Source organism: Lissotriton helveticus, chromosome 8, assembly GCF_964261635.1.
Source record: "Lissotriton helveticus chromosome 8, aLisHel1.1, whole genome shotgun sequence".
Taxonomy (NCBI): Eukaryota; Metazoa; Chordata; class Amphibia; order Caudata; family Salamandridae; genus Lissotriton; species Lissotriton helveticus.
This window is the reverse complement of record NC_136069.1, coordinates 257271-274727: the sequence shown is the minus strand read 5'-3', so window position 1 is coordinate 274727 and position 17457 is coordinate 257271. Positions and strand designations below refer to the sequence as shown.

At 51.2% G+C, this 17457-nt stretch overlaps 1 protein-coding gene across 3 annotated transcripts in view; it reads left to right on the top strand.

The window, feature by feature from the left end:
- LOC144772194 (uncharacterized) overlaps positions 1–17457 on the top strand; it is a 233405-nt gene that overhangs the window by 141628 nt on the left and 74320 nt on the right. For all 3 annotated transcript variants that reach the window (XM_078656322.1, XM_078656324.1, XM_078656323.1), the window contains exon 7: positions 16961–17053. In XM_078656322.1, the coding sequence (XP_078512448.1) occupies positions 16961–17053 (93 nt within the window). The remainder of the gene's footprint in view (positions 1–16960; positions 17054–17457) is intronic.

The following is a 17457-nucleotide window of genomic DNA, read 5'->3' as shown; positions in this document are numbered from 1 at the left end:
GCTCTTTGAAGGTGGGGAACAAGTTGTCTAGCAGTTCCAGGTTCCTGTCTGTGGATTGAGATAGGACAATCCCGTTATTGTAAATGGTGATGGTGGCTCTGCCTGGGAAGAAATGAGATGGTGTGATGGAGAGAGTTAGGCTGTGAGCGGATTTCCTGGTGGAGGAGACGGAGAGTAGGGTGAGGAACGCTTTTCTCCATTGAGCTCGGCGTGTGGTGTGGAATATGATATCAGTGTTCAGGGATCCATTGACCGGTGAGAAGTAGGTGTCAGCAAAGGGGGTTTCAGGGTGTGACCTAAGGAAGTTATGTTTAAAGCGTTTAGTGGCTTTTTTGGTGAGTGACGGTGGGTAGTTGATTTTATATGTGTGACTGCAGATAGGATCCATGTTGCGATGATGGATTAGGTGGGTATGGGAGAATGCACTATAGTGGTACACATGTGCAGAAAAACAAATACATATAGTAGGTTACACAGTGCAAGAGTAGTACTAGTGATCAATCAGCATAGTCCAAATGTAAGAGTGTGCCGAGAAACATATGCATACAATAAGTTATAGAGTACAGAATTGGCACTAGTGATCAATCAGCATAACCAGGATAAAACGAGTGTGCAGTAGAGCAAATACATACGGTATTACAAAGTAGAACAAATACATACGGTATTACAAGGTACAGAAGTGAAGTCTAATGCTGGGACAGGATACAGAAGCAAATATCAAGTTACATGGATCAAAAGTGACCCTAAGGGGCAGAAGTGACACTACAGATCAACCAGGGATATATGGATCAGGAGTGACCCTAGGGGGCAGAAGTGACACTCGTGAGCAACCAGCGATATATGAGGTCGTATGAGGTAGTAGTCGGTGCCTTAGAGAGAAGAGTGAAAATGGATGCAGGTTGTAGAACTGTGCATAATAGTGCAGAATACAGTAGAAGTATATGATGTATGAGGTAGCAGTCTGTGCATAACAGGAGAGAAAAAGTGGGGATGGGAGCAGGTTGCGGAAATGTGCAGAGTAGTGCAGAATACAAGTGCCAGTGTAATACTGATGAAATATAAGGACAGGATACAAATACAACAATTTACGTGAATCAAAAATCAAGAATCAAAAGTGACATTAGTTGGCAAACCAAAAAATATGAGGTAGCAATCTGTGCATTACAAATGTTCAAAATACAGGAGAAGCGACACTAGTGAGCAACCAGAAATATATGAGGTAGCACTCGGTGCGTTACAGGAGAAAAGAGTGAGCATGGGTGCAGGTTGCAGAAGTGTGCAGAGTAGTGCAGAATACAGAAGAAGAATGCGATATATAAGGTAGCATAACAGGAGAGAAAAGTGCAGGTTGCGGAAATGTGCAGAATAGTGCAGAATAAATGAGTAAATATACTGCTGATCGTCTGTAAGAACAAAGTACAGATGCAGACAATAGTGTACATGCGTCAAAAATCATAAGAATCAGAAATGACATTAGTTAGCAACCAAGGTGAATGAGGTAGTATTGCATTACAAATGTTCACAATACAGGTAGAAGAATAATACTGCAGTAATAGGTGTATGAGGTAGCAGTCTGTGCATTACAAATGTTCGAAATACAGGTATAGGTATAATACTGCAATAATAGGCAGACGTTCTTTCATATATGAGGTAGCAATCTGTGCATTACAAATGTTCAAAATATAGTTAGGAGTATAATACTGCAATAATAGGCAAACATTCTTTCATATATGAGGTAGCAATCTGTGCATTACAAATGTTCAAAGTATAGTTAGAAGTATAATACTGCAATGATATGCAGGCATTCTTTCACAGGAAGGTGTAGATACATAACTGAGCCAAGTACTCAGTAGTTGAGATTAGTCTAGAATGATAATTCTTAGTGAGTGTTCAGATAATGATGAATATGAATAGTCCAGGCTGGCCGCGCATGAGAGAGACTAGTCTAAAATGGCTGCCAAATAGGTGAGATAGAGACAGTAGTCCTCTGTTTGTTGCTGTTGCTTGGATAGCAGGGGAGAGCAGTTTCCCTTCCCAATCATGCAGGCAGGGGAGATAGAGATATTAGTCCTCTGTCTGCTGCTATTACTTTAAGCACAGGGGGAGGAATTACACTTTCTGTTTGAGCAAGCAATGTTCAAGGCTAGCTGGGAGGAATTCTTATCTCTGTGTGGGGGAGTTAAGCTGAGGAGCCTCGTGGACATCAGAGGTATGGGGGGATTTATTGCTACAGTTTTATGGCCCCAGCCATTTTGAACCAAGGAGTTGGTTTTTTAAAAAGTGAACAGGCGGGTGGGAGAAATAAATACCTTAAGTTTCTGTATGCCTGTTGATTTTGCCAGTAGTTTTACAGAAGCAATGTTTTAGTCCAAGATTGGCTCAGTCTCTTCCGCTTCGTAGAAATATGTGAACTGTATGTACGTGATCTCAGATCAGGGCTCCAAGCCTGTATTATCCTGAAAGCGGCTCAACCGATTACCAGGTATCCACTGGTTCCGATGGGGGCAGGCTTCGGTCTTCTGTCGCCCCTACAGCTCCTGTTAGACTCAGGGTTCACTTCACTCGCTCCTCTGGGTAACGGCGCCACAGCCTCCAGTCACCTCCAGTCTCCGGTGCATCCGGAGGCAATCTCTACTCCTCCGTTGTCTCTGCTGTGACCGTATCCACTCCGGATCTCCGACCGACCCCTGCCCTCACCACGTATTCAACAAGGCCGACGCTGTCATCGCACCCCACCTGCGGGACATCATCAACACCTCCTTCGACACCGCCACCTTCCCGGAGAGCTGGAAACACGCCGAACTCAGCGCTCTACTCAAGAAACCTACAGCGGACCCCACCGAACTCAAGAATTACCGCCCCATCTCGCTCCTCCCGTTTCCAGCCAAAGTCATCGAGAAGACCGTCAACAAACAGCTGGCCGCCTTCCTCGAGACGAATGGATCCCTCGACCCTTCACAGTCTGGCTTCCGAGCCAACCACAGCACCGAGACCGCCCTCATCGCTGCCACCGACGACATCCGAGCCCTGATGGACAACGGAGAAACAGCGGCCCTCATCCTCCTAGACCTCTCCGCGGCATTCGACACTGTCTGTCACCGCACCCTAGTGCAGCGCCTCAGCAACGTCGGAATCCAGGAGAAGACACTAGAATGGATCATCTCCTTCCTCGACGGAAGAACACAGAGAGTCCGCCTACCACCGTACAAGTCAGAGGCCACTGAAGTCATCTGCGGCGTCCCTCAAGGATCCTCACTGAGTCCCACCCTCTTCAACATCTACATGAGCCCCCTCGCGGCCATCGCACGCCAACACAGCCTCAACATCATCTCCTACGCCGACGACACCAAGCTGATCCTCTCCCTGACCAACGACCCCGCCACCGCCAGAGCCAACCTGCACGAAGGGATGAAAGATGTAGCCGAGTGGATGACGACCAGCCGCCTGAAACTGAACTCAGACAAGACGGAGGTCCTCATCCTGGGCTCCTCGCCCTCCGCCTGGGACGACTCCTGGTGGCCCCCCGCCCTGGGCACCGCACCCAAACCGACGGACCACGCACGCAACCTGGGCTTCATCCTGGACTCCTCCCTCTCCATGACCAGACAAGTCAACGCCGTCTCCTCGTCATGCTTCAACATCCTGCGCATGCTACGGAAGATCTTCTGGTGGATCCCCACCGAGACCAGGAATACTGTCACCCAGGCCCTCGTCACCAGCCGACTGGACTACGGCAACGCCCTCTACGCCGGAACCACCGCCAAGCTCCAGAAGAGACTCCAGCGGATCCAGAACGCCTCAGCCAGACTCATCCTCGACATCCCACGAAACAGCCACATCTCCGGACATCTGAGAGACCTGCATTGGCTCCCCGTCAACAAAAGAATCACCTTCCGCCTCCTCACCCACGCACACAAAGCCCTACACGTACAAGGCCCGAGCTACCTCAACAACCGGATCAACTTCTACGCTCCCAAACGCCACCTCCGATCAGCCAGCCACGCCCTCGCCGCCGTCCCCCGCATCAGAAGAGCGACAACAGGAGGAAGGTCCTTCTCCTACCTGGCCGCCAAGACCTGGAACTCCCTCCCTCCCGACCTGCGCCTGACCCAAGACCACCTCTCCTTCAGAAAGAAGCTCAAAACCTGGCTGTTCGAGCAGTAACGGCACCCCCCCCCCCCCCCCAAGCGCCTTGAGACCCTACGGGTAAGTAGTGCGCTCTATAAATGTCTTTGATTGATTGATCCAGCCTCCGATGCGGGGGGGAATGAGGGGGGGGTCTGCCACGTCCCTTTGCAGACTCGGCGCAACAGCCAGCGTACTCCACCGTGTTTTTATTGCTTCGTCATGTTCGAGCCTCAGTGTGGGAGGGTGGTAGTCTCTATTATCTGGGAGTGCGAAGCAATACAGTCGGCAAGGACGTGGATGGAGAACGCAGAGAACAGATCTGAAGCGCATAAGGTGCCACAACTCAGGAGAGTTGCAGCTGTCGTGGTACATGAGTAAAAGGGAGGAAACTCTGGGGAGTATCGGTTTGGAGACTGTGGATACAGGGAGGTTGTTGGTGATCAGCCTGGTTTTAGGGATTTTATTTTTTCTTCTCTCCTGATTGTCTGGTCGTAACAGAAGTCCCTGCACTTATTTTTGCTGGGCTTTAGAGACTGGTGAACTTCAGATAAGTCCAGGACTGTTGCTGTGTTAATGTGGTAATAAATGTTAATACATAGAAAAGGGGGCATTACTAAAAAAAAAAACGGGCTCAGAGTGCACTAGTAGGATGTATGACGTTACAACGCCTACCTTTACAACGCGGTTTTTACAACGCATACCATTACAACGCATAATGCTTTTAGGCGCTGGATAGTGAATAGTTTAATTTACTATTCCAACTCCAGTCCCCGTGGATAGTAGGGAAGGTTATTGGATAGTAAATTAACCTATTCCCTATCCTAGATCGCCCCCCAGAGCAATGCGTTGTAATAGTTTGCGTTGTAAAAGTTGCGTTGTAATGGTAGGTCGTTGTAAAGGTTGTTTACCGCACTAGTAGAACTACTGAAGCCGTTCTAAGTGGATAAAGGTAATTCCACTGAAGGCCAGGAAACGTTGTTTTTTGTTTCCATCTTGTTAGACCTGGCACCTTGGCGTGAGTTTCCCTTCCACTTTTTGCTGTTGTGCCTCAAATGTTTTGATGGTGTCTGCTACTCAGGGCACTGCGCCACGGCCAACCCGTGCCGCAGTGCAAGTGCTCCCTACTGTAAAGTGTACATATGATTGATGTCCATGATTGGTTCATTGGATTCACTGTTAGCCCCTAGTAAAGTGCACTAGGAGTGCCAGGGCTTGTGAATGCCAATACTGCTAGTGGGCCTGCCGCGCTGGTTGCGCCACCCACAGAAGCAGCCTTAAAAAGTGTCTAGGGTCTGCCATTGCAGATCCTGCGTGCAGTCTGGTACTGTCACCCTGGCTGGGCAAGTGCACACACTTGCCAGCCCCTGAACCTTCCCTTAACTTCATATTAGTCACCCCTATAGTAGGCCTGAGGGCAGGGTGCATTGTAGTGTAAGGTAGAACATGCCCTGATGTGTGTGGCATGTTCTAATAGTGAATTACTACCAAATTCGTTTTTCACTATTGTAAGGCTACCTGTTCCCTTCTAGGCCAGATGAGCTGCTGGAATTATTACACTCTATAATCCCAGCAGGCTCAGGGAACATGGTAGAAATTCGTGTTTAGTATGCCTGAACTCAGAATAATAAAATACTTCTTTTAGTAAAGTTTATTTTAATATCCTGTGTTTGCAAATGCTACTTTTAGAAAGTTAGCATTTGCTTGCCTAACCATTTCAGCCCGCCTCTGCTTGGATGTGGATCTGACTGTCTGGTGTGTGTGAGTGACAGGGCTGGGAGTTGACAGGTAGTGATTAGCAGGAGGACCCCTTAATGGGTGGTGGGAGTTTCCCCTGAATGATGCATCAGGCTGTGCCCCTGCCACCACAATGCTGGCTCCGCCCTCCTGGGGAGCGACTGATGACTCAGCCTGCACCTGGCCCAGGAAGGACCGAAGCTTGTAAACAAAGTGCTCAGGCCACTCCTGCCCTCTCAATGCCGGCTCCGCCCCCCTGGGGAGCGGCTGATGTGCCTGCCCTCACACTGAATGCAGAAGTCATAAGTACCCACAACAAGTACTCAGAGACTGGAGCAGTTATGCAGAGGCCCCCCTGGCTTGCTAGAACAAAAGAAACTGGGTATAAAAGTAGGAGCCCTGCTCCTTGTAAATGAGATCCTGTTTGTGCTACAGAAGAAACTCTGCCCGAAGAGAAGGACCTGGAAGGACAAGGAGGAGTGCTGACTCTGGCCTGTGTCTGGTGCCTTGCTGCCAAAGGAGAGGAAAGAAAAGACTACCAAAGACTTTTGCTTATTTGAACTTTGTGCCAAACTCTGCTGAAAGATCTCCAAGGGCTTGCCTGTGAACTTGCCCCCTGACCAGCGCTCCAGGAACAGTGAGCGCTACCCCCCTGAAGAAAAGCTGCTGCTGGCGTGTGCTGTGTGTCTCTACAGCGCCAAGGAAAGGAGAGTTGAGAGCGCTGTGCCTGCCGCCACGCTCTCTACCAATTTGTGCAGCTGTGCCCTTCCCCAACCACCGTGACTGCGGCCTGTTCGTGTGCCAGCCGCAAAGTAAGGATCAGCCCCGCGCTGGTTCGAGCGCCGTGACTGTCCGCGCTGAGCCGCCCTTGCAACGGAAAGGGAGGACCTGTCCGGTCCAAGCATCGCCGCCTGTGTGACCCCCGAGGTACAGGCTGCTCCGCCAAGACCGGCACTGCCAAGATTGTGCCCCTCGTGACTTGGGCGCTGAGACCCCCTGGCCCCCGCAGCTGGAAGTGACTCGCTGCGGAGCCGTGCCTGAATTGTGCCCCGCGCTCCGTGGAGTGCACCCCCCTCAGCCCCGCCTGCCTGCAGCTTCCCCCCTTCAGTGCGAGTGAGCCGGACTCCGGAGACTCCTGCCCCGCATCGGCACCGTCATCCCGGGTGCCCTGTGACCTGCGCTGAGACTCGCAGGCCGCCGCACCCTCCAGGAAAACAACGCGACGTGGGACAGATCCCCGGACAGCCGTCCGCTCCAAGACTTACCAGCAAGCCAAGGTACTGTGTTCTTTGACCTCGCGGTGTGAGCATCCTACGTCCTGAGCTCGCACCGCGCTCCCTGCTTCCCAGCGCGAGCCGCCCCTGAAACCAAGGCTCGCACTGTGCCAGATCGACGAGGCCCACGCGGGAAGCGTGAGCTTTAGCCGGCCGGGCCCGTTCTCCTCTCTGAAGCGAGCGGAGACAGCGGAACGCGCCTTGAGGCGCTACAAGACACTGAACCTTGCTGGAACCTGGGCAGAAGGCCCAAAAGATTGCTTATTGCTAAGAAAGAACTGTAGCAACTTGAACCTAAGTAAACTGGAACCGCTATTGAAAGTTTGACAACTGTATTTACAAGCCTGCTTGAGATTTATATAAAGAACATATATTTTTACAAATACAGTTTGGTGTCATTGTGTGGTGGGTTGGTGGTGATGGTGTAATATTGCAAATGTTTAACCCTACATGCCCCAGAGATTAGCCTAAGACTGCTTAAGCCACACTACCTAGAGGGTAAGCAGAGGTTGTCTTGAAGGTAACCCTCAGCCCTGACGAGGAAGAGAGAGGCCCTGATTGTCGCCAGTGTTGCACTGCGCCACCCAGAGACTCCCCCTTCCTACATTGGACGCAGCGGTGAGGATTCGCGAATTTACATTTGCAGTGTTTTACCTTAGCTACTGACCATTGCATAGTGATTACAGTCCAGTAACTTAGCCACAGACTTTTTGATTTTTTGATTTTGCTAAAGAAGAAGATCCCTAGTGTTGCAAACATGCCTGGCACAAACAGCATTGATGGAGGAGAGTCCATAGCCTCTAGTGCGCAGGGGCTAGAATGGGACGCATCAAAGCTGGATGACTACACAAAGAAGCAGTTGAGTTATTTTTGCAGGAAACTCAAGGTTCCACACGCAGGATGCAGAAACAAACCTGAGTTCTACAAGGCCATGAGAGCCTGGATTGAATCTAGGAAGGCACCTGAGGATCAGAATGCACCTGTGGATCCTGTGGGTCTGGAAAAACCAGACAGCGTTCTTAGCTTTGGCAGAGGCCTGTCGCCAGAGGAGCTGGCAGACAGACAGGCAACCAGGGATCATGAGATCAAGATGGCAGAATTGAATTTGAAGGGCCAAATGGAGCTTGAAAGCAAAAAAATGGCTCTGGAAGAAAGAAAACTCCAGTTTGAGTTTGATATGAAAATGAGGGAGATGAGTCTAAAAGAGAAAGCCTTGGATCGTCCTCCCTCTGGTGGCAGCACAACGCCGGTGCAGGTAGAGTCAAGAGTGCACATCCCCAAAGATGTAGTTAAAGAGTTCTTTAAGGGGGATGACATAGGACAGTGGTTTAGGGCATATGAGGTAGCCATGCTTTCCCACCGGGTCCCTGAGAAGGATTGGGGAGCGGGGTTATGGGGAAGGTTCCTTAGCGAAGGAAGGGACACCCTGCTAGATTTGCCCACTGAAGACCAGAGATCCTATCCCCATATGAAAGAAGCTTTAATGACCAGGTATGGGCTTACCCCTGAAATGTATAGGCAGAAGTTTAGGGGGTGTCATAAGCGGCCTGGGAATACGTATGTGGAGTTTGTGACTTTTTTTTGCAGAGCACTGGATGGTTGGGTGAAGGGTAACAAAGTGAATGATTTTCAAGGTCTCTTTGATTTAATTGCATGGGAGCACTTGTCTGATCAATGTTTTCCTGAGTTACGCCAGCACCTGATTGATAGCAAGTTGTCCAACCCGAGGAAACTTGCTGAGGAGGCGGACCGCTGGCTCAGCACCAGGGTCCACAAGGGTCCAGTGGGAGACTCCGCCAAGGGTGGGCAGGGTCCCCAGCAGAAGAGTGGGGGGGACAAGGGAAAACAGAAAGGGTTCCAAAAAGGCCCCCAAAGTAATCCCCAAGGGGACCAGCAGAAAGGTTCTCAGCCTCCCCCACCCCCTAAGCAGAATGGGGCCCCGACAGGTCGACCTGTTCCAAAGGGGCCCTTCAATTGTTACAAATGTGGTGACCCGGGGCACATAGCCAGTGACCCCAAGTGTCGCCTGTTTGGAAAACCAGCACCCACTGGTGCTCCGCCCCGACAAGTGACCAGTGTTCACTTAGGAGAAGAAGTGATGGTCCCGGGGGGTGGAGATCCTGTTCAGATGACCCTAGTCTCACTAGGAGACAGTGAGATGGTCCCTACAAGCTACCTGCCCTCTAACACTAAAAAATATGGGCAGGTGGTTACCATCAATGGTAAGAAAGCTGAGGCTCTTAGAGACACAGGAGCCAGTGTGACTGCAGTGAGGCATCACCTGGTGTCTCAAGAGCAGGTTGTACCCCATGCCTACTGTAGGGTTGTCAACGCTGACAATTCAGAGAGTCAGTGTCCGATGGCTCAAGTTCCCTTCGAGTGGGGGGGGGTCTCTGGTACTCTGCAGGTCTGTGTGAGGAAAACCATGCCTGTTGACTGTTTGCTAGGGAATGACTTGGAGGACTCCCCTTGGGAAAAGGTGGAGAAGACGACTCACCTGAAGATGTTGGGTCTACCTGACTGGGCGTGCGTGACCACCCGGTCAATGGCAGCCAGTAGGGGTGATCAAGAGATCCTGGGGCCTGACGGAGAGGCCCAGGAACCGGTCTTAGGGAGAAGGCGCAGGGTGCGCGGGAAACCGGCCCCTGAAGTTCCCACGGTCCAGGAGGAAGCAGACCTTGAGGGGGATGCCCTGGAGCCTACTGGGGAACAGATTGCCGAACTGGGGGACCTGCCTGAGCTGACCCATTGGCAGCAAGAAGGAGGCCCCTCCAGGGAGGAATTCTGCAGGGAGCAGAAAGAATGCCCTTCTCTCGTGGGTATGCGGCAGCAGGCTGCAGACCAGGCCAATGGTGTTCAGGCCAAAACACATTATGTGTACTGGGAGAATGACCTCCTGTACTCAGAGCCTAAGGCTGCTGAACCTGGGTCAGCCCGTGTGCTGGTGGTACCCCAGAAGTTCAGAGCCTTCCTACTGGGACTGGCTCATGATGTGCCTTTAGCAGGACATTTGGGGATGGACAAGACCTATGACAGGCTTGTCACCCACTTCTACTGGCCCCAAATGCACAAGAGCTCAGATGCTCATTGTAGGACCTGTCCAACTTGCCAGGCAAGTGGGAAGAGCGGAGGGAAGAACAAGGCTCCCCTCCAACCCTTCCCTGTGGTCAGTACGCCATTCCAACGAGTGGGTATTGATATTGTTGGGCCTCTGGACCCCAAGACAGCCATGGGCAACAGGTTCATCCTGGTCTTGGTGGATCATGCCACCCGGTACCCTGAAGCCATCCCTCTGAGGACAGTGACGGCCCCCGTGGTGGGGCGTGCACTGATGGGAATTTTCTCCAGAGTGGGGTTCCCTCTAGAGGTGGTGAGCGACAGGGGGACCAACTTTATATCCAAGTATATGAAGTCCCTTTGGCAAGAGTGTGGTGTAACCTACAAGTTCACCACACCTTACCATCCACAAGGAAATGGGTTGGTTGAAAGATTCAACCGAACCCTGAAGGGCATGATCATGGGCCTGGAAGGTCCAATGAGGCGTAAGTGGGACGTCCTCTTACCATGCCTGCTCTTTGCATACCGCGAGGTGCCACAGAAGTCTCTAGGGTTCAGCCCCTTTGAGCTGCTGTATGGTCACCCCGTGAGAGGACCACTGAGTTTGGTAAAGGAAGGCTGGGAGCAATCTCCCAGGAAACCTCCCCAGAATGTATATAGCTACATGCTGGCCTTCAGAAACCAAACCAGGCGCTTCAGACAACTTGCTGAGGCAAATCTGGAAGCTAGCCAGGAGGAGATGAAGCGGTGGTACGACCAGAATGCCACTCTGGTAGAGCTTCAGCCTGGACAAGAGGTGTATGTCTTGGCCCCAGTGGAACCCTGTGCACTTCAGGATAAGTGGACAGGCCCATTTGAGGTTGTGGAGCGCAAGAGCTCAGTGACATACTTGGTGGACATGAAGACGCCCAGGAATCCTTTAAGGGTCTTACATGTCAACCGCCTCAAGCCCCACTTGAAAAGGTCCGAAGTGGGCATGCTGTTGGCCACTGATGATGGAATGGAAGAGGAGTCTGAGCCTCTTCCTGACCTCTTAGTGGCCTGTGAGAAAGATGGGTCAGTGGATGGAGTTAACCTCTCACCCACCCTGACCCCTGAGCAACAGGAAGACTGCCGCCAGTTGCTGGGGCAGTTTCCAGACCTGTTCTCCCTGGTTCCTAGTGTCACAGATTGGTGCGTCCATGATGTGGACACAGGGGACAGCTTACCTGTGAAGCACAAGGCTTACAGGGTAACTGACAGGGTACGGGCCTGCATCAAGGAGGAGGTCTCCAAGATGCTTGCTCTTAGGGTGGTTGAGTCTTCCAGCAGTCCTTGGTCCAGCCCCGTGGTCTTGGTCCCAAAGGCTGCGGCGCCGGGAGCCACACCTGAACTCCGGTTCTGTGTGGACTACAGAGGACTCAATTCAGTCACCAAGACTGACGCGCACCCTATCCCCAGAGCTGATGAGCTCATTGATCGGCTAGGGGCTGCCCGGTACCTCAGCACGTTTGATTTAACGTCTGGGTACTGGCAGATCGCCTTGACCGATGGGGCAAAGGAGAGGTCAGCATTCTCCACACCAGATGGGCATTTCCAGTTCCGGGTGATGCCATTTGGGATGAAGAATGCCCCTGCCACCTTTCAGAGGTTGGTCAACCAGGTGTTGGTTGGGCTGGATGAGTTCAGTGCCGCCTACCTGGATGACATCGCAGTGTTCAGTGGCACCTGGCCAGAACACCTGCGGCACCTCTGGGAAGTGTTGATGGCGCTGCGCAAGGCAGGCCTCACAATCAAGGCAAGCAAGTGCCAGATTGGGCAGGGTTCCGTGGTGTACTTGGGACACCAAGTGGGGAGTGGCAAGGTGGCACCCTTGCAACCCAAAATTGAGACCATCCTGGCTTGGGAACCCCCCAAGACCCAGACAGCAGTGAGAGCCTTCCTGGGGCTCACTGGGTATTACAGGAGGTTTGTCAAGGGCTATGGCACTATTGTGACCCCCTTGACAGAACTGACTTCTAAGAAGCAGCCCAGGAATGTGATTTGGACTGACACCTGTCAGAAGGCTTTTGACACCCTGAAGACTGCCATGTGCACGGCGCCCGTGCTCCTGGCTCCTGATTTCTCCAAGGAATTCATAGTGCAAACAGACGCTTCAGAGCATGGTGTAGGGGCTGTTCTCTCACAGATGACTGAGGAGGGCTGGGACCAACCCGTAGCCTTCATCAGTAGGAGGTTACTTCCACGGGAAAGTAGGTGGAGTGCAATAGAGCGAGAAGCATTTGCTGTGGTCTGGGCGCTGAAGAAGCTAAGACCCTACTTGTTTGGGTCTCACTTCCGGGTTCAGACGGACCACAGGCCCCTCAGATGGTTGATGCAAATGAGGGGTGAGAACCCAAAACTGTTGAGGTGGTCCATCTCCCTACAGGGTATGGACTTCACGGTGGAACACCGCCCTGGCACAGATCACGCCAACGCTGATGGTCTGTCCAGATTTTTCCGCCTTAGTGATGAGGAACTCCCTGGGGAAGGGTAGTTCTCCCCACATTTCAGCTGGAGGGGACACGTGTTAGACCTGGCACCTTGGCGTGAGTTTCCCTTCCACTTTTTGCTGTTGTGCCTCAAATGTTTTGATGGTGTCTGCTACTCAGGGCACTGCGCCACGGCCAACCCGTGCCGCAGTGCAAGTGCTCCCTACTGTAAAGTGTACATATGATTGATGTCCATGATTGGTTCATTGGATTCACTGTTAGCCCCTAGTAAAGTGCACTAGGAGTGCCAGGGCTTGTGAATGCCAATACTGCTAGTGGGCCTGCAGCGCTGGTTGCGCCACCCACAGAAGCAGCCTTAAAAAGTGTCTAGGGTCTGCCATTGCAGATCCTGCGTGCAGTCTGGTACTGTCACCCTGGCTGGGCAAGTGCACACACTTGCCAGCCCCTGAACCTTCCCTTAACTTCATATTAGTCACCCCTATAGTAGGCCTGAGGGCAGGGTGCATTGTAGTGTAAGGTAGAACATGCCCTGATGTGTGTGGCATGTTCTAATAGTGAATTACTACCAAATTCGTTTTTCACTATTGTAAGGCTACCTGTTCCCTTCTAGGCCAGATGAGCTGCTGGAATTATTACACTCTATAATCCCAGCAGGCTCAGGGAACATGGTAGAAATTCGTGTTTAGTATGCCTGAACTCAGAATAATAAAATACTTCTTTTAGTAAAGTTTATTTTAATATCCTGTGTTTGCAAATGCTACTTTTAGAAAGTTAGCATTTGCTTGCCTAACCATTTCAGCCCGCCTCTGCTTGGATGTGGATCTGACTGTCTGGTGTGTGTGAGTGACAGGGCTGGGAGTTGACAGGTAGTGATTAGCAGGAGGACCCCTTAATGGGTGGTGGGAGTTTCCCCTGAATGATGCATCAGGCTGTGCCCCTGCCACCACAATGCTGGCTCCGCCCTCCTGGGGAGCGACTGATGACTCAGCCTGCACCTGGCCCAGGAAGGACCGAAGCTTGTAAACAAAGTGCTCAGGCCACTCCTGCCCTCTCAATGCCGGCTCCGCCCCCCTGGGGAGCGGCTGATGTGCCTGCCCTCACACTGAATGCAGAAGTCATAAGTACCCACAACAAGTACTCAGAGACTGGAGCAGTTATGCAGAGGCCCCCCTGGCTTGCTAGAACAAAAGAAACTGGGTATAAAAGTAGGAGCCCTGCTCCTTGTAAATGAGATCCTGTTTGTGCTACAGAAGAAACTCTGCCCGAAGAGAAGGACCTGGAAGGACAAGGAGGAGTGCTGACTCTGGCCTGTGTCTGGTGCCTTGCTGCCAAAGGAGAGGAAAGAAAAGACTACCAAAGACTTTTGCTTATTTGAACTTTGTGCCAAACTCTGCTGAAAGATCTCCAAGGGCTTGCCTGTGAACTTGCCCCCTGACCAGCGCTCCAGGAACAGTGAGCGCTACCCCCCTGAAGAAAAGCTGCTGCTGGCGTGTGCTGTGTGTCTCTACAGCGCCAAGGAAAGGAGAGTTGAGAGCGCTGTGCCTGCCGCCACGCTCTCTACCAATTTGTGCAGCTGTGCCCTTCCCCAACCACCGTGACTGCGGCCTGTTCGTGTGCCAGCCGCAAAGTAAGGATCAGCCCCGCGCTGGTTCGAGCGCCGTGACTGTCCGCGCTGAGCCGCCCTTGCAACGGAAAGGGAGGACCTGTCCGGTCCAAGCATCGCCGCCTGTGTGACCCCCGAGGTACAGGCTGCTCCGCCAAGACCGGCACTGCCAAGATTGTGCCCCTCGTGACTTGGGCGCTGAGACCCCCTGGCCCCCGCAGCTGGAAGTGACTCGCTGCGGAGCCGTGCCTGAATTGTGCCCCGCGCTCCGTGGAGTGCACCCCCCTCAGCCCCGCCTGCCTGCAGCTTCCCCCCTTCAGTGCGAGTGAGCCGGACTCCGGAGACTCCTGCCCCGCATCGGCACCGTCATCCCGGGTGCCCTGTGACCTGCGCTGAGACTCGCAGGCCGCCGCACCCTCCAGGAAAACAACGCGACGTGGGACAGATCCCCGGACAGCCGTCCGCTCCAAGACTTACCAGCAAGCCAAGGTACTGTGTTCTTTGACCTCGCGGTGTGAGCATCCTACGTCCTGAGCTCGCACCGCGCTCCCTGCTTCCCAGCGCGAGCCGCCCCTGAAACCAAGGCTCGCACTGTGCCAGATCGACGAGGCCCACGCGGGAAGCGTGAGCTTTAGCCGGCCGGGCCCGTTCTCCTCTCTGAAGCGAGCGGAGACAGCGGAACGCGCCTTGAGGCGCTACAAGACACTGAACCTTGCTGGAACCTGGGCAGAAGGCCCAAAAGATTGCTTATTGCTAAGAAAGAACTGTAGCAACTTGAACCTAAGTAAACTGGAACCGCTATTGAAAGTTTGACAACTGTATTTACAAGCCTGCTTGAGATTTATATAAAGAACATATATTTTTACAAATACAGTTTGGTGTCATTGTGTGGTGGGTTGGTGGTGATGGTGTAATATTGCAAATGTTTAACCCTACATGCCCCAGAGATTAGCCTAAGACTGCTTAAGCCACACTACCTAGAGGGTAAGCAGAGGTTGTCTTGAAGGTAACCCTCAGCCCTGACGAGGAAGAGAGAGGCCCTGATTGTCGCCAGTGTTGCACTGCGCCACCCAGAGACTCCCCCTTCCTACACATCTCTATTAGTTGGTGTAATTCTTTACATCGCCCCCGCCCCTGAAAAAACCACGAGGAGAGGGCAAAAATTCTATGACTCATCAATCAGGGAAAGACCTGTTGGGTTGTCTAAACTATATTAACTCACATTTCCTACAAGGGTTAAGATCCCCAATGCCACCTGGGTGTGGTGAAGGAAACTATCTTGACCTTATCTAGACCACATATATATACTTACTGCTGCCTACTTTTGCTTTTTGAGACTCCGGGTGACACCCTCCTGAACGAAGAAGACGATCTGGAAGGAGAGAACAGAAGGAAGAAATTAAAAAGAACTCTTATCTCACTGAGAATGTCATCCGCAAACTATCCTGAAATAAAATATTGCTAACATTAAGAAACACATTCAGCCTCCTCGCCTCTTTTTCCGCCCATCCTTCAAGGGTCAAGGCTGATTTGCATATGTCTGGGTCCAAACAGAGGTGGCATGGTGAGCAAAATAATTATGGGTTACGATGAGACCCGAGTGATTGTCTATGGTTAAACAAAGTGCTGGCATTCCTCCCATCACCTTATGTGTGTTTGACCTTCCCCAAACACTACCCACTGGTTATGAATGCAGATGGACATCAAATGTTGAGGGAATGTGTGTTTTTCCTATTACAAAATGTGTATTCTATGCCTGAGGGGGGACATATGGGCACATGGGTCCCATCTATGCGCCCAATGACCTGTGGAAACATTGCTATTCTATATGCATTTTTGTATTTTGCAGTTCAACACCATTCCTGGGCATGTAGATGTGTTGATGGATGTGGTGTAGCATGGCATCTATGAAATGGTGTAAGAAACGCGAATGGGCACTCTGCGACACACCTCCGGCCAATGCAATGACATCTTGGTAGCTACCAGTTGCTGCGCAGGGTTCTGCTTTCCAATTGTGGCTAAAGGGTTCTCTATGAGGTCTAGGATGACCGTGCTACTCAGCCTGTACTGGTCATATATCTCTTCCTCTGTCCTCTCAAACAATGTCAGCCTGACTCTGAAAATCCTCTCCTGTCTCCACCTCCTCTGCTGAGCAGCCAGTATCCGCATCCTCTTTGCTATCACATACAAGGCAGACATTGTTGAAAGATTGCATTCTGGGCACCTTTTTATAGGTTGAGGCGGAGTACCACCTGGTTCTGATTGGCGGTAAATTGCAAATGGGACAATTTGCTCATTTTTGCAATTTGCGTATGGTCTGTACATTGTAATTTGTGAGTCGCTAATTGCAAGTCACTTTTTGTGGAACGCTAACACCGGTCGCAATTTCTGCTAGTTGATATTCATTTGCATCACAATTTTGAGGTTTGCGAGTGCATTTTGTAAAGAGGTCGTCCATTTTTGCATCCGCAAATTGGTTTGTGACTGATTGTGCACTCGCAAATTGGCCGTACATCTGGCACAATGATCTTGGGCTCATTCACTGACACCAAATGTTTAATTCACACTCAATCTTTCAGGAAGAATATTATTGGTTTGAATTTGTATTTGTGCTGTCTCCAAAACTGTATGTGTTTACTTTTTGAGACTCATAAGAGTTGTCATGTTTTACCTGGTTTTATTTTCTCAAACAGACAAGTTTTTGGAAAAAGCAGAAGCACCAGTTCCAGTTTCAACCAATCAACTTGTTGAGGAAGTTGACGTAAGCATCAGCGACCTGGGCTCCAGTGAGTTGCAGATTTTTTTGAGTTGTCTCAGTTGTGGGGTTCATGGTTGAGAGATACTGACAATGGAAAAAACACCTGCATCACTTAGTGATCCCTTCTTGACAGGTTACAGACGTTCTGGAGATTTTAACGCTCATGTATTAGCCACGGTATGATCTCTTCTCGCCTTAGAGAGGTGGTTTGTCCGCCCATGTGTTGGACAGTGTGGGATGTCCTTTAGCTTTAGGAAAGTCATGAGTCCACCATTGTGAAGAGCACTGGGTGATTTTCCCTCAAAGTGGTAATTAGTCCACACTGCAGTGGACAGTGCATGAGCTTTTCTTAACTCATAGAAGTTACAGGTCCACCCTTATGTCGTACAGTGTACAGTCTTGTTCTGCCCCATAAAAGTTCTAATTCTACAC